Source organism: Ischnura elegans, chromosome 7, assembly GCF_921293095.1.
Source record: "Ischnura elegans chromosome 7, ioIscEleg1.1, whole genome shotgun sequence".
NCBI classification, from domain to species: Eukaryota; Metazoa; Arthropoda; class Insecta; order Odonata; family Coenagrionidae; genus Ischnura; species Ischnura elegans.
The window spans coordinates 114,731,649-114,755,387 of NC_060252.1; the positions used below are offsets into that span (position 1 = coordinate 114,731,649).

A 23,739-nucleotide genomic window follows, 5' to 3' on the forward strand; every position below is an offset into this window, starting at 1 on the left:
GATCGTTGGATTATTCTTCCTCATAGGATAATCCTCCAAAGTTGTTAGAATAGCAATGGCTGATGCCTGGTTTCGTTAGTAGTAGGACCCGCCCGCCTTTGTGACGGTGCGGGATTCCTCGTCCCCTCCCTTCCTTGCCTATCCCGTCGCAGGAGGCGTCGTCGGGCTCCTATCGCGGCGGCGCCTCCTTCCTTTCTCCTTCCAGTCCTCCCCCTTCTGGGTACAGACGTAAAAAGCTCGCGCTTACAGAGCCTGCCCCTGGGAGTGCATCCTCGCGAGCCCGCCCTAGAGGTCTCGTTCCAGTTGCCTTGGGGAACGTCTGATGTTACAGGAGGCTAACTAGATGAGACATCAGAAATAATAACGAGCTGATCACTTAGGAAGAGGCTGAAAAATTCACCACGGATATTAAACCTAAGACTTAGTTTATGAAGGAGGCGACTAATATTGAGGGAATCAAAGGCTTTTGAGAAGTTTAGAAATATTGCATAAAGTTGGGCTTTCTTAGATATTGAGTCAACAGCATTTAGTGTTGTAAAACTGACATGTTGGTGACGTAAATGCGGTTCATTAAGGAGGTAGCGTCGTCAAAATAAATAATTAGCAGTTATAAATTTCCATAATTGTTGTTTAAGTATACTGCTGTTATATGTTACTTATTCCAATGTTATCCATCCAAGCGATCGAAAAACATCAATGCCAATGCCTCTGAGAATCCAAATTAAATAAATAGTATAATTATTAAGGTAACATATTATTAATTTTTTATTTTATATCATTCGTGCAATTTTAAGCCGATGGAGGCGTTATTTTTATTTAGAAATTTTAACTTTCCTGTTTCAGCGTCAAAATGTTAGCGACTTTAAAGTATTCTAGCAAGAAGCTTGCGGATAATTTGTGTCAGAATTTTTAATTTTACGGCAGGTCTTTGGTTTCTCTTGTTAAAGTGAACCTGATGTTCTCTGACAGTGTTCTCGTCTTAACACGTATATTTTTCTCCGCACGGATCAGCATCTGCACTTCGACCTGAATACGTCTGGTAGAATCCTGGTGAAACTGTAGTCACCTCTGGCAACAAAACGCGGCGAAAACCCGGGAAATGGAGACATCTGAACGTCACAGAACTCCGAGACAGTTTATTTACCGATGCGAGTTCCTGAAAAAATTGCGCAGAAAGCACTGTTTTTTTAGAATCATAAACTGTCGATGACGATGGCATAAAATACATAATCATGATAGAAGTAGTTTGACATTTTCCTGCAAATCGTATTCATATCTTTTTGCGGAGGGATTTCTTAATACTTTTCGATGGAATGAAGAGTTTGCGGTGTACCTTAGTGAATATACTTCTAAATATAAATGATACTTCCATATTTAAAATGAAAATCATCGTTTGTAGGTACACATAAATTAATTTCGTCTGGTAAAATACAGGAAATAACGAGACAGAGGTTGGTTTATATCCTAGGATGTCGCCCAGCGACGAAACTTTTATTTGCAATGTTTAAAGTGAAAAGTCTTCGTACTTGTTGCAGTTTTTCAAACCATATCAACCGGCGACAAAACTTATGAATATATTTTTCATTTTAAACAGTTGAATAGAATTCGATGCGTATAGCGGAAGTAAGGCTTTTGTCACAAGATATGATGCACATAAGCAGAGTAATATTTAAAGATATTCCCACAAATTATTTTCAGGAAAACACTTTTTTAGTATCCCTTTCAGTGTTTCTCGTGACCATGTGACATGATTTAGTGTATTTAAAATTAAAGAGTTACTTATAAGAAGCGTAATTATTTTCTGTTGAACGCCTTTCAACAAAATTGGATAGTGGGTTAAAATGTCGGGATTTGGGATTATCTTCCATTAAAACAAAACTTTGTTCAGCCATTCAATATGAACTCCCGCACACAGTTAGCTAAGCCTGTATGGCTGAATGTCCTGAGGTGTTGCTTGGTCCATGGCTGTCTTCTTTCACTCACTTCTCTCCGTCAGCTTGAATTTCAGGGGGTCCTTTATCATGTTGATCAGCCTGCTTGCCATGGTCACCTCTCCGTAAAGATATTCCACCCGGAAGTTCCTCACAAGCTGTGGAAAGAATTAAAAGTTATTCTTCAATTGGCCTTCTCATTGTTTATCTAATGATGATGCTTTGGCAAGCTCTTATTTTCCCACGATGGAGGACTAGGTAGTATTATCAGAACATGGCAATGTTTTCAGCATTTCTAAGAGTTAAAATGGTATGGTTATACCAGTAGTTATGAGCAAAGCCTTTTAGCAACAATCATAGGCCCATATTTTGCGGAAAATTTATTCTGAATTATCACATAAGGAAATAAGAAATTCGATAGGAGAAATGACTCGACCATAATATTTGATCACCTTCAATGAAATTAGAAAGAAGCTGGTCTTTGAACTCGTATCTCGTTGAAGTAATTGCCAAAGAAATAGATGGTGAGGATTTGAATTAATATGCGCAGTAAGAAGAGAAAAACCTTTGGAGATCTGGGTATTGAACTTAGTAACGTAATTTAAGTTCAGCGTAATGATAGCCAACATCAGATTTAATGTCCTCCACAAATTGCCACGGTCATTTTCACGTTATTGTCAGTCCATCTCTTTTTGAGTGGCGAGAAAATAAAAGTGCAGGGTATCTTTTGCTGTCTTTTTATTATAAGGATCTCTGAGCAGAACTTTAGTTTTTCGTATCTGAAAGGACCTGATAGGTTGTTTCAACTTTATAAAGATTCTCATTGCTAAAGTGCTTTAATAATGATAAGAAAAAGTACGCACATAATATGATACAGAAAACGGAAATAAATACGAAAAATCAGATTACTCCCCTGAATCGATCACGATTCCATCTTTTAAAACAAAAAAATTCAAACGATGAACTAATACGAAAACAGAAATAATGGTGAATGGAAAGTCTGTTTGAGAAAATATTCGAAGGGTGGATCTCACTTTTGCGAATCCAACTTGTATTAGCGAATGAAGGTCTTTCATAGCAAAGCAACTTCGGTACTTTGCTATCTCTCGATTTGAGACTTCTCTTCCCAAACACGGTGGAGCATTACATGGGACCCTTTTGCAGTCTGCGGTTGCTTGACCAGAGAATGTTACTTTTTAATCTTCAATCAATAACTGCTCGGCTATTTATTTCCAGCTTGTGTCTTTCTCACTTTGCAACCTTAATTTCCGAACTACTAGCCTTGTGGAATGGCACTTGAGTGGAGCTTGTCTTCTCGTCATAATGATGCCAGAACGTACCATTTCTTGTGTTTTCCTCGAAGTTTTTGTTCTTTTGAATTTTTCCAGTTTGGAAAATTCAGCTGGATCAAATGGAGCGTATTATTGATGCTTGCAAAAATTTGGAACAATCGAAGAATCATTAAAATGGCACAATGTGTTGAATGTGTTGGTCGGTTGTTGAGAGTTGAATTCAAAAGTTTGGAAATTACCATTTGTGTACTTTTCTCATGGATATAGCGAACTTCCACAAAATCAAGCCTGAAACGATTTTATACGTTTGAAACAAATCTTCGATTGCATGTAGATAGTAAGATATTGAATGAGCGATGGACCGCTCGGTTGGAGCCAGTGGCGTAACTAACTTCTCCGCATAAAACGCGAGGAGTGAGCGACGGATTGAATAACAGGAAAGTCAGGTCTATTCAATCTCTGTCACAAGCAACAATAAAAATTTGGTAAACGAAATTTAGGGCAAAGGATGGTAACAATTTTTAATTGAATGCCGGCGCCGTTTTCTTCGTTCTTGAGGAGTGAAATGTGAGGCGGAGATGCATCTGACGGAGGGAACGGGGTCTCGCGACGTGGAATTTCAATTTTACGAGAGATAGTAAAAAAAAAAACTGTGACCGACCCGTGTGAGTTTAATAAAATACTTTATAAACATTTTCGCTGCAGTTTATTTATCAGAAAAATACCCACAATTAAAAACATAATAATATTTAAGGGGAATCCGGCGTGGCTATGGAGTAATATAGCAAATTTGAGAAAAGCCCTTTCCATCGACCCAGTGCAGAATTCACAGCTTCGCGACCAGAGTCTGGAGGGCTTAGCACTAATTATTCCCCGCAACATGAATCCTTGGCTCACCTTGGCCACCAGTATTTCCATCTCCATCTCCGCGAATCTCTTGCCCACGCACATGCGCACTCCGAATCCGAACGGGAGGAATGCGAACGGGTGGTGCTTGCCGTGGCTGACGGCGTCGAAGTCTTCAGCGCTGCCCACGCGCTCCGCCCCGTCCGGCCTCGCCTTCAGCCACCGCTCCGGAAGGAACCGCTTCGCTTGCGGGTAGATGTCTTCATTTGTTCTGAACATTACGTTCGACATGAGCACGTTCACCTGCGGAGAACATTATGCATTGAAGAATGTGCTTGGTGAGGATACGAATAGGGTGGTTTCCTATTATTTTTTTATTGACTAAATCTAAAGGTTATTACTCCTGGAGTACGCATTTCACGCTCTTAGATTTTCGAATGACAATATCTATTTTTCGCGATTAAATGAAAAGTGAAAAATTTCAAGCGCGCGAAAACGCGACGGCTAAGTAGGAATGATCGTAAAAGTCCGTGTGACGTATTTCTGGTTCCCGCTGCCGCCCTGTGAGGTGACCTTGGGGCGAGGCTTTGAGCGCTGATACGACGCAGGATGCTAGCAGGTAGCAGAGTACCCTGCTAGCAGGTAGCGCTTGGCTTAAATATGGATCATTACCACCTTATCAAACGAAGGAAACATTCCGACCGTAATTGTTTTAATTGGTGATTATTAAGACATGTTTCCCTGAGCTCTGTGACTCATGCATGCACTGGTAATCTCAGACGATGTAAAACTCCTATCTACTCGTATAGAAACTAGGTCCCTGTGACGTCACGTGGAGTGGCATCGCATGGGCGCCAATCTGTCCTTTTTCTAATGCGGTTAAAATTGACCATTGCCATTTGTTTGAACTGGGATTTCTAAAACCAAATAATTTGTATATTATGAATACAGTAATGGTGGGTAACGAATAGCAATCAACGCATTTCGTTTTCTTTGATGAAGGAAACTACCCTATTGGTGGCTTGACTCTGCCCAGTGGACCCGGGTTCTAATCCTGGCGGTGGTGGAGTTAGAACTTCGTGACCTTCTCGGCATTGCCGTCGGATTACGCTGATCACTGGGAAAGAGTACTTAACGCCCGAAAGGTAATGGTCCACCATTGCAAGCAGTGTAAAATGATATACTCGCAGCGGACGTGCTGTATGCGTGAGAACGGTCGTTATACCACCTTTACACCCTCGTCGTCATCGGCAGTGATGGGCAAAAAACTGAGTAAACGAACAGTTCAGTGAAATGAACCGGTTCGACAATGAACAGTGCCCTAAAACTCTCTGTTCATTGTTTGTCTGCACCGCACTTGTACGACTATGTATGCTCGCGAAGAGACATTTCGAATTACAGCTTTGTCGTTAGCTTGCTTCAGCAAGTGTGTTGTGGTTGGCGGATTCAGAACACCCAAGGCCCCCGAAGCCGAAGCTGCGCGCGCCGTAGACCGGCTAGCCCCTCAACCTCGTTCTCATGCTGCGTAAACGACGAACGCCCAGATGAAAACGAACGGTTCGCCTGGCCGTTCGTTTTCACACGGGCGTTCTTTGTTATCTAGGCGTTTGCTTCATCTTATCGTTGGCGTTACTATGGGCGTTTCTATTTATTTGCACGTTCGAGTTCATTTAATAACAGAATCCGATGGTTCGTCTTCACTGTCGATTCACGGTTCGTTTACCTGTCCGTAATTTTAGCTTCTTTTCAAAATTAATTTACAATTCGATTTAAAAAAATTGTTTTTAATAAGATGAGTTTATCCAAAAAAGTTTCATTAGAGAAATATTTTGAGCAAAAGCATTAAATATTCTATTTTCACAGTTGATAACACCTTTGCATCATGCATAAAAATAACTTATAGCTGTTGATGTATGCGTTTCTCTGCGTTACTATTTACGATTCTGAGCTGTACTCTTGAAAAAAACAGTAGACGATTCTGAGCTGTACTCTTGAAAAAAATAGTAGACTCTAATTTTCCAAAAATTACTTGCCAAGTCTATATCTGCATTATTGAATTGTAATTCGAAAATGGAGAGAAGATTCGGTCTACACACTTGGCTCAAGGCACAGGCGAGAGATATTTTTGCAGAAGAAATTTCAAAGTTAGTTCATGCATATGATAAGTGTTTAGATGTTCATGGAAATTATGTCGACAAGTAAAGAAATATCGTAGTTTTAAGATGCATATAAATATTGTAGATCTACTTGAACGTTTTACTGATAAAAAACGGAGGTTATTTTTCGAACAGAAAAAATAAAAAAAGAGATTTTTCTTCGTATATTGAGAGGAGTGTAAAAAGCGCATTTCCCTGTCTCATACCTGTGTTTATTGAAAACGTTTCGGTGCAATCTCTTCTCACTTTTTCTGTGCCTTTGAAATTTCTTATGCATATTTTGGCAAGTTCAACAAGTTTTATAGGTATTCCAAGGTTCTTCAGCCTTTCCCAAAATTTTCTCTCTTTATTGAGTCATATGCTTTACTGAAGTCTAATATTATTAACAAAGTATTCCACCTATTGAGGTAGGTTTCCATGTAGTACTTAAGAAGCGTTCTTGGAGCCTTCCCTTCCTTCATGGAATTCCCTCTTCAATTTGCAATGTGCGCCCTTCATTCTATCTTAAAAATCCTATTCTCATACATCCTCTCCCTCGTTTGCCTAACATTCTTCCCTCAAAAACTGTTTTCAACATCCCCTTCGCGCTAAGCACTCTCTCCATCCATACCTTCTGTCTCCTTTGCATCCTATACAGAAGCTGCCTCTCCTCACCCACCATGTCCAGCATTTCGTCGTTCCTTTTCCTCTCCTTCCACTTCACCTTTTCCATTCATCTCCACACCCACATCTCGAACGCCTCCAATCTTCTCTCGTCCTCCTCCCTAAGTGTCCTCGTTTCCGCACCGTAAAAGCGCTACTCTCCAGATCAGACTCTTCACTAACCTTTTCTTTTAACTCTTACGTAACGATCCTCTCGTAAGCTATTTCCTGTTCATGAACGAGCATTGATACCGCAATTCTCCTTCTGATATCCTTACTTCTATATCTATTTTCCTCTAATGCGCTGCCCAAATATTTGAATTGATCTACCTGTTCAAGATTATCCCCACCCACCTTTATCTTTAGTCTCACATTCCTCGCTCGCGATGCTTTACAAAACAGCATAATCTTGGTCTTCTTGTGATCAATTCTCATCGCACACTCCTCGTAACGCTTGTCAAACGCATCCACTAGAGCCTTCAGCCCCATCGCTGACTGGCCAATCAGCGCCTGATCATCCGCGAACATAACTGATTTAAACACCATTCCTTCTACTTTTACTCCAGATTCCAACTCGTCCCACGCCTCTCTTACTATCTCTTCAGCGTATACGTTAAAAAGCAGCGGCGATAGAGGGCAGCCTTGCCTCACTCCTCGGCCAATACTTGCCCACCCAGATTCTTCGTCCTCTATCCTTACTTTAGCAGTCTGGGCCATGTACCGTCACTTTCAAAAGTCGGTCCACATGCTTGGCGCAGCCGTCTCCGTTATTCTCCGGAGTCGATCTTCGCGTACTGCTTACGCGTTCCTTGTACACAGGGGATCTATTTGACTCGACCGGGTTGTGCAAATGGTGCAACTTAACTACTTTAACCCTGGCCCACAGCCCAAAGCACGCTTTCAGAGGTAGAAAGGCCCCAGGTCTCTCTCTTTCCACAGCAAAAAAAAAATCCACCGTCGAATAAAGCGGAGAGGAATTTAAGGATTTTTCCGGTGACTAACCCATCGCGCGAGGAAGATAGAGGAACATCTGAGTCGTTCGGTAAACTTAAACAGCACATACAGTAGAAGCAAAATTTTTGGAGCGTTTCGAGCACATACTCCAATACATATTTCTCCTCATCGTCATGTGATAAATACGTAAATATATACACCAATGTTAATATTGTCGTTTGCGTCACGGTTACCATCCAGGCTCGCGTTCACCCTTATCGGCGACGAAGGAGAGAGATGAGTAAATGGCTGGCTTTTAGAGAACAGTGCGTTTAGGTGTGTTGTCCTTTCCTTTTTGGAGAACACTTGCACAGGTTTTTCAATGTTTCAGAAAAATAATGCGAGCAACATCAGCGTCGCATTATTTATGATTGCCAGTCAGCCATTAATGGTGGTTATGGAAAAACAGAGTTTACCTGCCCTTCTGAAATGAAAAAGGGAGCATATTCGATTACATATTATAAAATGTATCCTGATAATGTTGGATCACATGGAAGATTTTACGAATCACCCCGCTGGCGCCCCTCATAAATTGAACTTATCATTTTAATTAACAGTAACGCCCATTCGCATTAGGGCCCTTTAATTCTAACCATATCCTTACTTTCATCCTTCCCCTCCCCCATACCTCTAATCTCTCCACTATGGATAGCACTTCATTTCTTTTCCTCTCCGTCCTTCCGTTCTTTTCCTTTCCGTTCATCCGTTCTTTTTTATGCTCGCATCTCGGATGCCTTCATTCTTTTCTTGTCCCTCTTTCGTCGTCGTCTGTTTCCCCACCGTAAAGCACTACATCCCCAGCAGTATTTTTGGTAGCTTATAAAAATAATTTGTACTAATTGCGCATAAATAGTCATCAGGTACCCGATACGGTATATCATTATCGGATGAAAATTATTCATGCGTAGTTTTGAGGTATGTGGTAGGAATATGATTAGTATTTGTTCACCCATATGACTGACTCAAGGTATAAATTACGTGAGTATATATTCTATTATTTCTGTAAAATCACTTATATATTATAATTTGGAGAACATTGTCATGCATGATATCATCTGGTGCGAACTAAGACTGATTTTAGCAAAAAAAAGAAACGAGAAATGACTTCGTTTGACCTCTCAATGAAAGGGGCGAAGATAAAAGACACACAAAATGTGCCTTAAAATTGTAATAAATATGCAAACATGTCGTATAAGTAGTATTTCCAATGATTTTGTAATTATCGAAAATATATTTATGATAACTATTGAGACGTTTGAACTTCCGATGAAAATGAAGATGTGGGTAAATTACTTACTGATATCTGGAATTTATTGGGAATTATTTAAGTATTTGGTCAGGTAAATATTTGTAACGACTGGAATAAATATCATATCGAAGTAAAAAATAATTAAGCACACATAAGTATTTCGATTTCTCGTTTGACGGGTCACGTAAAAAGTTATATGTCCCAAAACAATGCTTAGGAATAATTAATGCGCCTATCAAAGTGTCTAAAATACTTAGAAGCATTTTGCATCAATGGTGTTTAGTAATAATATGTTAAATGTATAATCTAGACGGCTATTTTGTAGGCAACTTTTGGAATATGTACTCTTTCAGACGTAAATTATGATTTTCGTTTCTACCTTGTATTTGCGTTGCGAAGCATATCCGTTCCAGTATTTTTTAGTACAAAGCGGACATCTCAGACTATCTATCTCAGAATACTATCAGGGTGAGAATCGCGTGACTGAGAACTTAAGCTTTGCCATGTGTTCTGGCACCGGGAGTTAGGGAAGTGGCGAAGAATTTAGGAATAGAGAAGAATGCCTCCGTAAGACTTTCGCGGAAGATGAGAGTAAGTCAAACTGGCCCTTTCAAAGCACAGAAGGCATACGTAATACCCGAAGTTCGATCTCGGCAGAAAACGTAGTTGCTCGCGCTGGCCGTGGGTAAGTGACTGTACATACATATTACGACCGTGTCGCATCTCCCTCCAATCTACACTAGATTTCTTGAGAATATCCATTAACTTAACCCAGTTCACTATTTCAAATTCTTTTTGTACATATGTACACGAAGCAGGCATTCTAGGTTTCTATCCACCAGGGACCTAAATCTCGCTATTGCTACACGAGTTGACTTTCTTTTTCTGAAAAAAACTAATCTCCGCCAAAATACTCGATTGCCCTCGCCTCCATTCATCTACTTAATATCTTCAGTGCCACTTACGCCGCGTTACATATTAGGATAATAGTCCTATAATCTCCGTATTTCACAGTTTCTTCTTTTTCGGTAGAGGGATTAGAACCGTGTTCACGAAATCCTTCGACCAATATCCCACAAAAAACTGTATTGTTTGCAAAGCTGTATTGTTGTGCACCGGTTCTACAAAAAAGCGAACCGGCTAAACCAGGAAACCACCCAGCCCTCCGTCACCAAGCAATAGCATCATGCTTGTCGAGACTTGATCATCCCGCCTCTAATGTGAAGCGACTCACCCCCTCTGGAACTTTGTAGTTGGACAAGACGACATCCTTGACTGTTTTTCTCATCCCTCCGACGACCAGCGGCGACATCCTTCGAAGACAAAAAGCAAAGAAATGCCTCATTTCGGCTGAAAATTCACTCGAAAATTTATCATATAAACAAATTCTTTATTTCAAGTATCATAGGGATGCAGCGTATAACCTTGCATTTTTTAAACTGAACGAACACAGCTTTTCTACGTGTCCCGGCTACGGTTGATTTTCAAACATGAAGTCGTTGAATGTATGTACTTTTCCACAATACGATCAAAGCACCATAAAAACTACATTAACTGCACCACTGCTTTTCACACTATGGCGGACCGGAAGAATAAGTATTTTTACGAAGGTAAATGTGCCATGTAGAGGAATGGTGTGTAACATTCCTTGAATAGCATAATTGAGGTGAATTTTGCAAAAATAACTTTTTTAAGTTTCCAAAGTTTGTTGGGAAGGTAAAAATAAACTTTGCATCAGTATCATAAATTCCCCTCGGTTTCCAATGGCGGTTTTTGTTCCATTTGTGCCTGAATTTTTGCTTTTTAAATATTATGGCAGGGGCTACAATTGATGATTTATTCAAATTTTAAGATATCACTCGTAACAGATTACAATTAACGAGAGAAATTACTTGAAATTAGTAACATTCCAAACAATATTTTAAATGCTTTATAAACTCCTTGTTGATAAATTTTTAATTATGAATATAAAATATTTCCAACAAGTGCAACTTGTAGCAATCCATTAGCAAAAGTTAGAAGGTTCTTGACGCCATACCCATATAATGACGCATCAGAATTGAAACAAGTCGGACATTGTGCGGAATATTAGAATGATTTTTCCTGTGTCTAAATTCCACATAGCCGAGCTGAATGCATTTGAATATATCATAATCAAAGTACACTTACAGTGAGTAATTATCCAGATGCTTTGATAGGTGTACCTACTATGTATATAGAGAAACCAATGGATAGCGATGAGAGGCAGGAGTAATAGTCACCTCATGGTCTCCTTGAAGATGGCTTTAAGGAACCTCATCTCCTCCCGATTTTCTTCACTGACGGCAGAGTCCTTGTGCGGCAGTAACCGTTTCACTTCCTTGAACAGTTCTTCCTGCTTGTCTTGGTTCTTCGCCAGCATGTACATCACCGATGCCGTAGAGTAAGACGTCTGCAAAACACCACCAAAGCATTCATTTTTCTGCTAATCGGTCGGATCCAGCACACTGTCGGCTTCGTAACAATCAAAGGGGTTCACATTTAAAATGTTTTTATTATTATTCGTTTTTGATAGAATCTCATGGAAAAGGCAGACAAAATGCCTTATCATTAATCTCGCGAGTGTTTCAGTTTTCCAATAAAATAAGATTGTGCATTACTTTTAGTCTCCGCTTTACCCGTTGGGACTGGTTGTTACATTTACTCAGGCAAACATCCAAGTGGAGGAGAATAGGGAAGTGTAATCTTAGTTCTTTAAGTTATATTATTTTCCCATTAGATGATTCGTTACCTTAGTCAATCGAAAAAGAGGTTTCGAATATATTAATATTTTCCGCCTTTTTGAATTTCCCGTCTCCTGACATTATATATTCTAGCGTGATGAGAATGTTCATGCGCTCCAAACCGCAGCTTATGCTGCTGTGTGGTGCGTTTGTTACCGTGTCGATGCCTCCGAGGAGCATGTCCTGCGCCATGATGCTAGCCGTCTTCTCGTCCGTCCTGGCAAGCAGCCTCTCCAACACGCTGGGCTCCCCCTCGCCATCTTGGTTCCTCCCCTTCCGTCTCTCCATTCGCTCTATCGACGCCCTCACGTACTTCACAGACACCCTGTTCTCGGGGCCAAAGGAAAGCAAGCAGCAACGAATAATTAACATGTCTCTGGGATTACACGTCTATGAGTGCATCCTAATGAAGAACATCTAGTACGTGAGGAATGTGATTGAAGAGAATCTATGGAGGAAGGCCAAGAGATAAGTGTCGCATTTGGGCCAGATGATGGAGTAAGAAGATTGGGAAGCTGAAGGAAGTATTTCAAGAGGTTTTCTCGGGTCTCCCTCCGAGTGGGGGCTTTCGTTTGGGCCGGTGACGTTTTGATCCTCTACTCGAAGAACATTTTCGAGGCGAGATGAATGTCACCTCCGGAAATAGTCCGAGTTATATATATGTGTGCCATCACGCGAAAAGTGACTCGTCGATGGTTTGGAGGGAAAGTGCGCTGGGAAGAAGGAAGGAAGCTGGTTCGGTTCGGATACGCCAGGTGACACTGCTGCGTTTTGGGACCGAGCCGACAGAGAACCCATGGAAATTCATGGGCGATAAACAGGGATTCCGGTTATATCCTAAGCCAGGGTTCTCCAAAATACGGCCTGCGAAGGGCTTTCATCCGGCCCGCGCACTCGTTTCAAGTAGCGCGCGCTTCTCGCTCGTTTAACTCTGTGAGACGCCGCTAGGAGCATTGCAGCGATGTACTGCACGTCAAAGTCGTCATCAATTGTTCGTAAAAAAGAAGTACGCCACCGGATACTTCAGTAGACGTTGGTATCGAATACTTCAGTCATCGGCAAATTTGCAATCCGGCCCGCGGGGCGATTCGGAACTTGGAATGTGGCCCTCGTGGCCTAGTAAATTGGAGACCGCTGTCCTAAGCAGTACCTGAAAACTGGTGCTGAGAAAATTTGAGGAGAGAAGAACTGAGAACAGGCGGAATAATGTCAGCCAATCCGAGAGCTCCCTTGACAAACTTTCCTCCAATCTCGAGCCACCTATGTTACACGGAAGAATTCCAAGGATGACATTCATCTCGCCTTGATAATGATCCTCAAGTCGAAACGTCACCGGCCAAAAAGGACGCGGTGGAAGACCGTAGGAAACTGCTAGCTGGAGGCAGCAAATTCTATTTCCAAAGGAAGTAGCTTCGGAGATAGAGGGAATGCAGTTAGTGTTGCCGCGAGACGAGACTTTCGCCAGTCTCGTGCTGCTCCCTTTATGCCGTGTTTAGCAGTTGAAAAGTCTGCGGTGTTTCTCAGAACAGGGTCCTACACAGGTTCCTGGGCAGTTTTACATCTGTATCTTGTCTCATATCTCTTCATGTTTTTCTCCCTCACTACACACTTTCTTCTTTCAACCCTATATGTTTCAATTTATGGGTTTTGTTGAACAAAATATGCCGTCTGGTCGATCGAGCACATTCCGTATCGGTATCCGAGAGCCGTCCTTTGTGCTGTTCTAAATTCTGTCCTGCTATAATTTTGTTCACTAAGATTCAAATATTCACTAATGGGCGAAATGTTATAGTGGTAAGGATATTTTTTACAACTTCCTTCCTCTTTCTATCTACAAAACAGAGAAAGTTGGTGAGCAATGAAAACCTTTCCTTTCCCATTACATTGAGAAAAAATTGAGTCTCGAATACATGTTTTCCGATAAAATACATTCTGAAGCTTGGTTTCTTATTTATTCCCATCGATATGAGCAAACCTAGAAATAATATTATTTCCACCAGAGTTGTGGGAACCCACTTTTGAAAGCGCGATTTCTTTGCTTTGGAATTTTCTTTGTAAATTTTCAAGAAACTATGACACGTGCGGTTTGCCTCAGTCACTATAATTGTAAACACTTTGTTACTTCCACAAAATACACAGTTTCTATTTATTACCGGTTTCGGCTATTACACCATTTTCAAATAAGACGGTGTCAATCCGACACAAACTTTGGCTTCTTACACAACAACCACTCACTTGGTGCCCGAGAAAGCTTTTGTCATTTCAATTTCTGCTGTATTTATGTATGTAAAAATATTTTTACACGTGTCTCATGTAAAGACATAGTATTATTAACATTTCTAGAATCGGAAATAATTATGCCTAAAATACTGCGATCGAATAAAATTAGATGTGTAGGTCACATTTCTGTTTAGTTTAGAAAAATATATACATTGTACGGTTCAATAACATTGATTTTCTTGCCTTCTGTGGCTAAAAAAAACTTTTATGGCCATAGCGATAAACAGTCAAGCATGTAGCCATAGTCAAAACACGTAATAATTTTGAACTGGATATTTGGCTGCAATTCTCGTAAAATTACTTTGTAAGTCATATTTTATTCGAATATTTTCATTTATAATTGATACTTTCATTTAAGGTCATTTAACATGCATGCAGCAAAAATCTAAATCGTGTAATCAAATCTTCATGAATACTGTAAACTATGCCGTCAATGTCAATAGTTATTTTCTTCAAGATTAATTTCGCTTGTAATATTATCAACGCTCAATTACTTTAGTAGTTCGCTGATTGATAAAATATAAAATGGAAGCGCTGTCGAAGTACCTCCATACTAGTACCGGTATTTCTAGTATCGATAAGGTAGTACCGCTTTTAAATACTGCCAAGTACTACCAGAGTTTAAAAAAATTGTTCTCGGTACTACCTATGGGTATTTTTTCCCCAACCTCTGGGAGAGACCCTTTTGTTTTTCCACTTTGTTGTCGAATGTGATTTGATTCTGGGAAAGTAGAAAATGGAACAACCGACTAGTTACGTGAAGTGGAGATATCGGAGAGTAACCGGCAAAAGAAAAGGAAATATTACCCTCGAAAACCATAGTAAATGTGGTATATATTGTTTCAAAGGGCCCAAAGAAGGAGAGGAAAACTTGATCCCTCATTTCATCAGTTGCGGCTTAGGGGAGGATATCGCTTATACTAACAGTCTCTTATCTAGTTAGTCCCCTATTTTTTATTACATTTAATGTCACTAACAATCTGGAGTTCTACAACTCTTACGTGGCAAAGTACATAGGAGGTAAGAGAGTAAATTTATGTCTAAGGGGTCCTACGAAACTAGGTGCGCCATTGTATCAGTAGATACTAATATGAAAGACAATGTACATTTTTCACAAAGAACTAATGGACAAGAGCCGAGGAGAATTTACAAAAAAAATTGTTTCTTCAGAAAGGGATAAGGAATGTATGAGGAAAAGGCGTCTGGACTTATCTGCAACATCCAAAAATAAACGTCATCGAATAGAGGGATCAGACAATCTTTATGGACTCATTCGTGATGTTCAAAGTGACGTAACATTGGCCAACCACGATTCAATGAGCGATTTCCTTTCATCAGTAAAAATGAAACAAAGGTGGCGTGAAAATTAAGAGAAGGAAACTAGAGATCAAATGCTAAATGGGACGTGGCGGTCAGAAAAGTGGAAGAGGTTCAAGCCTCTTCCTTTGGTCGTACGTGTAATATTAGGAAATCAAACATCAAAATTGGCTGACGATGGTTTGCTTCCTTCTTTCAGAGGAAACTAGGCAACCGATTGGGGAAATGCCAATGCTATCAGGGAATATGAGAGATCAAGCAAAAATAAAGTTTTGCCCGGAGGTGTCTTTGTTGATTAAAATGTACTTTTTTGGCTGCTAGTCCTGATGGGATAATATCTGATGGCGAGGTCTTGGTGGTACAAATATTACTCCTGAGGAAGAAGTTGAAAATAAAAGTTACCTTCATGGAAATAAAAGAAGGAAATTATAAGCTACGCAGAAGAAGCAGATATTTCTACCAAGTGCAGACAGCTAGAAATATCTAATAAAAATATTGTGATTTTATTTGGTTGTATCCTAATGGTATTTTCATTGAATACCAAGGGAAAATCATATTCGAGCCAAAGAAATTATGGTAAAATTAAAAGAGTTTTACGTGAGATTTATGATTCGCAAACTATTCAAGAAGGCATAAGGTTATAGTAAATAATTGTACCGGAGTTGATATTTTTTCATTTGAACCAACACTTTCCTCTCAGATATTTATCCTTAATTTTCTACATACCCACACGCCTTCTGGAGACAAAATATGGTGACATATTTATCCCTGTATATCGCGGTGCGGCCAACAGCAGCCTCCTGCCCCCGCCACAGGCTTTTCCCGGATTATCGCAAGTGTGGCATAACTGTGTAGGACACATTTTTTCACCATCAATTTTAAAAATTAATTAAAATTGTAATAAATTAAAGTACGTATTTCTCTCCATAAGTTCTTACAATATGCAATACGTTGAAATAATTATCAGCTAATAGCCGCGCGAGCCACATTGTTTTGCAATTACAAAGGGGTCAAATGTTTCCGGACATGGCCCTAGAGATGGGACTCCAATAGGGTAATGAGATCGCAATACACGAAGGTACTAATACCACCTCGAAATACCCTCTACCAATTATGAACCGATTCAAATTTTTTCTCCCAGAAAAGATAAAATGCTGAGGCACGACTTTCATTTTCTCCGAGTATCTTCAAATGAGTGAGATAAAAAAATTGAGGATACCATGACTCTTCAGCTTACTGAGACTTTAGTGCCGATTAGAGCACCACAGACTTCATAGTTAAGAAAAAAATGAAGTTGGCAGGATCTCAGGGGAGTTCAGCTTGAATAACTATATAAGAGTTTTAATGAATATAATTATAAATACGTTTATGTCCCTTATGAAGTTCAATAATTGTAAAAATTTTAGAATTTTAATATATTTTTCCTACTTATTAGTATAACTTGGAGTTTGCGAGGCGTGTGAAAACCTTTCACCATTGGAGTTGAAGCGATCAAAATAGAGGTAATTTAGGATTCCTCTCAGCTTTAATAAAAACGATACTGTCGTTGCCATCTTAGGAAAAATTTAGAAATGAAGGGCGCAGTAATATGTATTACTGAAGTAATATAAACGTGAATTTTGTGATGGATTGCTACAAAAAACGGTGGAAAGAAAAAGGAAACTGCAATTTACGAAAGTCATACACGATTTCTGGAGTTCTTGTTACGATCTATTATGTTGTGCAGTATCGCTTACCGACGCGGAATAAGTCTCGTCATGCGTCCAAATTTCATATTTGTAGTCTTTTGTTTACGATACAACGATGCTTTCACAAGTGCAGAATGAAGAAAGACCTTGGAATACTGAAGAAGTCAAGAGGAAATAAATGCAGGAAATACCCAAAGCAAAAGATACCGAGCCAGGGGCTGACCACCCAACGTAACACATTTTTGTAACACAAGGCTGTGGCTCTCGAAAGTTTAGCCAGAACTTTTTTGCATTAAAATAAGGCTCCAATTTTCCAATTTCACTATCCCAGGAAACAAGGAAAAGTAGTCAGCCATTAACACTCCCTTACTTGGCTCCGTAAGTGTCGCTCATGCATTCAGAAATTGGTTTTTCAGCAAATATTCTTGGTTATAGTCTGATCGGCTATCGAAAATTTATTATTAAGCTGTATTTAAAATATAATGCTTAAGAAAAAGGTAAAATGTATTTCGTCTTAACTGAAGGATATAGTTTTAGGCGTAAAACTATACCAAATATCAATTAAGGACGTATATGTGAATTTCGAGACTTTCGAGAGTCTCGCGGAAACACTAAATGCAGTATTCCAATCGTAATATTTGTGCTATGAGCAAAGGAGATAATTCAGTTTTGCTTGCCCAAACCAGATTTACAGGTGTTACTAATCGTACGTTCTCCGGGTTTTGCTAGATACCGATAAATTCTGAGCTGTCGTGCGAATCTATGCATGGAAATTGCTCAGGAGTTATTGGAACATATATCAGTTTATAATGGAGCATTGCTAATTGATTGTTCCCATACGAATGCCACAGCCTTCTACAAAGTCACGCGGCGGACGATTTCATTGAATGAATCCAATATTCAAGTACTTTTTAAACGAACAATTATTAGAATCGTCTCATTATTTTGTAATTCTCATCCTCAAGTATGTTTCTTTGACTTACTCCAAGAACATGTCAAGGCCTTTGACGAGCTTCTTCCACTCTTGGGTCGGGTATATCTTCCACAAGGGCAGTGCAATCTCCATCTGGAAGAGGCCCTCGAACACCACCTGCGCTGCGTCGATGAGCTTCTGCGGCTCCGAATCCGGCGCCAGGTTAGGCGCCAGGCATCCCAGCCTCGTGTCCAAGGCCACGCACGCTATGGCTGTGGAAACGAAGTCAAAATTTACCATGGTTACTGCATAGGTATGGCTCATTGAGTAGATTATTATTATTACATGATCAATAGCAAAATTAATAGAATTGAAGATGACAGAATTTAAAGAAGACGGCTCCTCCCGTCTTCCTTGGACAGCGGATTCCAACCGATGGTACCCTTTGAAGGTGCGCAAAGAACCACTCGGGGGTACCTACGCCGAAAATAATCGCTAATTGCGTACGCCATTAACTAAGTATCTCTTAACCAGCAATTACGTATGCATATTATATGGGGCGTTTAAAACAAAGTTTCTATTTACACAATTATTTATAAGCAATATAAATTTATGGTACTTATTCACACAATTTATTTAATACGACCGGTTTCGACGCAGAATTGTATCCAAACAATTGCTATAATCAAAGGAGATCATTCACTTTTGCTTACCCAAATCAGATTTACAGGTGTTACTAATCGTACGTTCTCCGGGTTTTGCTAGACACCGATAAATTCTGAGTTTCCGTACGAATCTATGCGTGGAAATGGCTCAGGAGTTATTGGAACACATGCGGGTAAGCAACACTGAATGATCTCCTTTGATCATAGCAATTGTTTGGATACAATTCTGCAACGAAATCGGTCGTCTTAAATAAATTGTGTGAATAAGTACCATAACTTTATATTGTTTACAATGGATTTTCACAAAGTTAAGCCTGAAATAATCGATTTAACAATTATTCATGACTAAAAGTGCCACCTACTCGTAGTGAAGTTATGTAATCACATTTGCACGTTACATATTAGGGGTTACAATATTAGTTCTACATATATAGAGGGGTACGGGAGTGGAAAAAGGTTGGGAACCGCAGTCCATAAAACTGAGTGAATAAATCGTTTGGACTGTGTCACTCTACTGATCGGAAGCATGGAACATTGGACGAGGGGATGCGAAGCAATGTGAAACATGGCGGTGGAGGCGGCGGGTGTTGAAGATGATAAGGATTGGTGGAGGCGGAGGGCCGAAGAATGGGTAAAAAAAAAGGAGACTAATGGTGTGGCACCACAGGGCAGAGAAGGACCAATAGGAGGATAGAAGCTGTGGCGTAAGACAGAGAGATCACGTAGATTTACGAGGTTGTGGAGGAATTAAGGAAAAGCATCACAAAAATGGCGGCCACGAGATATGCGCTTTCCACAGGTAAGGAAGGATGCATAAACGTGATAATTGGTACGATGGTGTATTCCGTTACATTCCGTTGTCATGGCGTCCAAGTTGTCGGTCGGAGTAGACGCTGACATCGCTTTTTTCTAAACGGAAAAGACCTGGAAAAACGAATGTCGAGGGCTGCCCAATTCCTGCTATGACGACTTTTACTCGCATCGCATTTCATTAGTCAAATAATTGAAATTGAAATGTAGAGTTGAAAATTAGTCTTTGAGACTGTAATGGAAATATTCCTCACAGTTAACGTCTCTTTATCCAAAAATGTTGCCACCCGTATTCATATATCATGTACTTAGGTATATTTTTTTTCGAAATCGATCAATAGATTCACTCAGAATCATTTCCTCGACGGTTTGAAATCGCTTTAATAAACAAAATATTTATTTTTCAGTCAAATTGGCGACATTTTTGGCTAAAAAAACATCAATAGCTATGCTCAATAATGCCATTGAAACACTTTTATTATTACTGACTGAAAAATAACTCACTATAATCTTTTACGTGGCTGAATTTCAAATGTAAGAAAAATCCTGACAGAAGATTTACATATGCATAAAGGGAATATATGGGAAGAACCACATCTGTTCGTAATATCAGTACTGAGGGATTATTATGCGTTTCCGAGTGAAAACGGCCGGTTGAGGAGAGTTGTTGATTCTTAAAATAAATCGCTCAGTGAATAATTAATTGCTCGAGGCATCAATGATAACATCACGCGGTCATGTATACGGTGTATGTAGGGTGTCCCAAAAAAACCGAAAGTTTGAAAGTTGAGGGGGCATTTCCATTTTCCTTTGCGAATGCATGAAAAAACATCCGATAAAAGTTTTCAGCTCAATCGGACAATATTTGACCCTGCCGAAACGCATTCAAAGTTTGAATATTTGAGTTTACCAAATTTCATGCAATGTTGCCTACCCTGCAGGAGGCTCGAGTGTTAAACAACCAGTTTTAAGTTCAAACCATCTCCTCTAGCTCTATAGTCGTTGACAGCAACACTTGAGTCAAAATGAGCTTCATAGCCACAACTCAGTGTGTTTACAAGTCCCGCTCGCCGTTGCGGCCGCCAGGCGCCAGTCGAGTGCATATTGCCCCGCCCCGGTGCGCCGTGTCGCGTTGAGATTCGAGTTATGCGCTTTCGGAACATCACTCTGTTTATGTTAAAAGTATCCCGGCTTAGTCTATCAGTTACTCGTGGAGTTTAGTGTTGTGCACTAACTGAGAACATGAGGTATTGTCATGTGTTCCGAGGTGGAGGCTGTTTCGGCGGTGGCCAGAATGAGCGTGTACGGCGGTCTATGGCGGTAAGTCTAAGGGTACGCCGGTTATGCGAAGTGCGACAAGTGTGTGGTTGGTGGGTAATAAGTCCAAATATTTGCCCGGCAATGGTGAACTCCCAACGCTGAGTGGAGCTCTCAAAGTTTTCTTTTACAACTTACACTGTTCTCGGATCGATGTCAGCGGCAGATGCAGCAAGGATTGCAATCAAAGAGTTACTTGTTGTGTGGGGAAAGTCTAATATTCCTACGCAGGAGGTTCAAGCAGCCATTGAGAAGCTCATGACAGCTTACGAGAACTACCCTGCCCTTGGGAAAGACAAAAATAAAACTAGTGAGAAGTCAGTGTCCGCAAGAGAGGAATTCATCAAAGTGCTCGACCGTCTGTTTGACATCGGCTGCAAAGACGCCCTTTCAAACATTACTGTGGAGGACAAGTTGTTTCACATATCTATGAAAACTTGTTGTGTCCCGAAAGACAGAACGCAAGATGGAATAAACAATAAAGATCTCTGACCCGAGTGGCTAGGCCGAAGTCTCGAAGAGTGGGTATAGGCACCAAAGAGTAGAAACTCAAGCGTTGGCTTTAAAAGATGTTTATTTAGCCCTGGCCGGAGAGTATCAGAGCCTCCGGCGGCACCTTGGAGATTGTTCCCCGAGTACCAAAACTCTGGGGTATTTATACGCTACCCTGGACCAGGAGGCTGCAGTGGGTGGCGTGAGAAGGGTCCTTTGCGAAGGATTCCCACGGAAACAGTTTCCCAGGGAGAGCAACTGCAATATTCGGCCAGTGTGCCGGTGGTCCAATAAGCGAAACCTCTGTTTTAACATTTAAACCCCAACACGGTTTGGGAGGTCGTCTTCCAAAATTATGACGCCTGACGAGTGGACCAGACCACCTAGAAATGGGCAGCTGGACCTTAAAATCTCCCCTTCACTCTAAGCGTGACCCTCTGACTCTCCCACGCCAGCCTCCGTGTTCCATAAAGCACAATGACAGCTTCCACCCTGATACTTACATCTAGAAGAGGGGGCGACATACATAACACCTCCCCCCTAAAAAAAGAAAATAAAGCTAAACACACAAATTGTTTTGTTTTCTTCAAATGAATCTAACGTTTCGGCACAGCAACAGAAAGGCTAGTAGTTGCCTCTCCTCCACAGCTCTGACTCGATTCTAAGGAGGTAAAACTTATCACCTCCTCTTGTTCATTATTTCTTAAACTGTCATTGGAAGTATGAACCTTGTTAACAATTTTGGGTCTGAAAACAATAGTTGGACACGATCTCGTATCCGTATCTGGCTTCCAAATATAGCGGAAACACACCTTATTTACAACAATAGCAACATAAGATCATACAAATTACAATCAATCCAATTATGGACATGAATGATAGATTATACACTCTATCTGAATGGCTTTGCTTCCATTCTTCTTCTGACAAGAGGTTTTCTACTTCCTGAACCTTGTGACTTGCATATTTAAGATCCTCAATGTTATTCACAATGTGCTTCACAAATTAAATTTTAGCTTGCTAACACTTTTTGTTACTCTACCGTATACAAAACAATCATCATATAAACTCAAAGGAGATATCACATCCTCATTATAGCATTTGAACTGATCATTAGGCCGGCCCTTATTTTTCAGAATTGAGAAAAGTTATGTTTTCCTAGTCTCAAAATGATCCAAATGAGGTCCATATTCACGTGTTAAAATTTGGTTACTTTAAAATAACGGCAACCCGTGCCCCAAGGGCCCTAAGTACTGAGGACCCTCAATTGAGATTTTTGGGGCCGAAAAAGTACTATATTTATGTAAAACGTAAAAGTGAAGTTCGTTAGGGACGATTTTCTGTTCGTTTCGACCTATCTCTAAGCGTTTACGAGATATCGTCCGTCGTAATGCCATCCATCCCCCAGGGCGCTACCCCGCACCGCGGCTCCGCTGAGGTACGGGCCGCACCACTTACTAGAGACTTCCCCTCCACCCCCTCCCCTCCCTCGGCAAAGACTTTGCTCCTGCTGGCACGATGTAGTCTTTGAAGAAATGTGCTTACGTTAAAAAGAATTTAATTGCCATGACAATACTTCCAATGAAAGTGGTCAATTTACTAGTACTTTCAATTGTCCGTGAATTTCAGTACATATTAACCAAAACAAAATACGTTTTCGTTTTTCCAATCTTTCACTGACACCCCATCAATATTTGGCATTTAAAGTGTATTTTCGCACGTTAGGGGCTGTGCTACGATGAATATTCACATTTATTGTTAGTAATTAATTTTGAAAGCTCTCTTCCTTCTACGTGACTGACTTAAAATCTTTAATTAATGTTTTGGTTAATATGTACTGAAATTCACGGACAATTGAAAGTACGAGTAAATTGACCACTTTCATTGGAAGTATTGTCATGGCAATTAAATTCTTTTTAACGTAAGCACATTTCTTCAAAGACTACATCTTGCCAGCAGGAGCAAAGTCTTTTCCGAGGGAGGGGAGGGGGTGGAGGGGAAGTCTCTAGTAAGTGGTGCGGCCCGTACCTCAGCGGAGCCGCGGTGCGGGGTAGCGCCCTGGGGGATGGATTGCATTACGACGGACGATATCTCGTAAACGCTTAGAGATAGGTCGAAACGAACAGAAAATCGGCCCTAATGGGCTTCACTTTTACGTTTTACATAAATATAGTACTTTTTCGGCCCCAAAAATCTCAATTGAGGGTCCTCAGTACTTAGGGCCCTTGGGGCACGGGTTGCCGTTATTTTAAAGTAACCAAATTTTAACACGTGAATATGGACCTCATTTGGATCATTTTGAGACTAGGAAAACATAACTTTTCTCAATTCTGAAAAATAAGGGCCGGCCTACTGATCATCATCATCATCTTCGAAGCAATCAAGA

The 23,739-nt window shown here is 40.4% G+C and overlaps 1 protein-coding gene across 1 annotated transcript in view; it reads right to left on the bottom strand.

Moving 5' to 3' along the window:
- Nucleotides 1-479: 479 nt before the first annotated feature.
- Nucleotides 480-23,739, bottom strand: part of LOC124162319 (probable cytochrome P450 49a1) — a 54,278-nt gene continuing 31,018 nt past the window's right edge. Inside the window, exons 6-11 of the mRNA XM_046538820.1 lie at nucleotides 18,140-18,341; nucleotides 12,028-12,196; nucleotides 11,371-11,540; nucleotides 10,344-10,422; nucleotides 4,121-4,372; nucleotides 480-2,089 (exon numbers count right to left, since the gene is read on the bottom strand). Of these exons, the coding sequence (XP_046394776.1) occupies nucleotides 1,976-2,089; nucleotides 4,121-4,372; nucleotides 10,344-10,422; nucleotides 11,371-11,540; nucleotides 12,028-12,196; nucleotides 18,140-18,341 (986 nt within the window). The 3' untranslated portion in view covers nucleotides 480-1,975. The remainder of the gene's footprint in view (nucleotides 2,090-4,120; nucleotides 4,373-10,343; nucleotides 10,423-11,370; nucleotides 11,541-12,027; nucleotides 12,197-18,139; nucleotides 18,342-23,739) is intronic.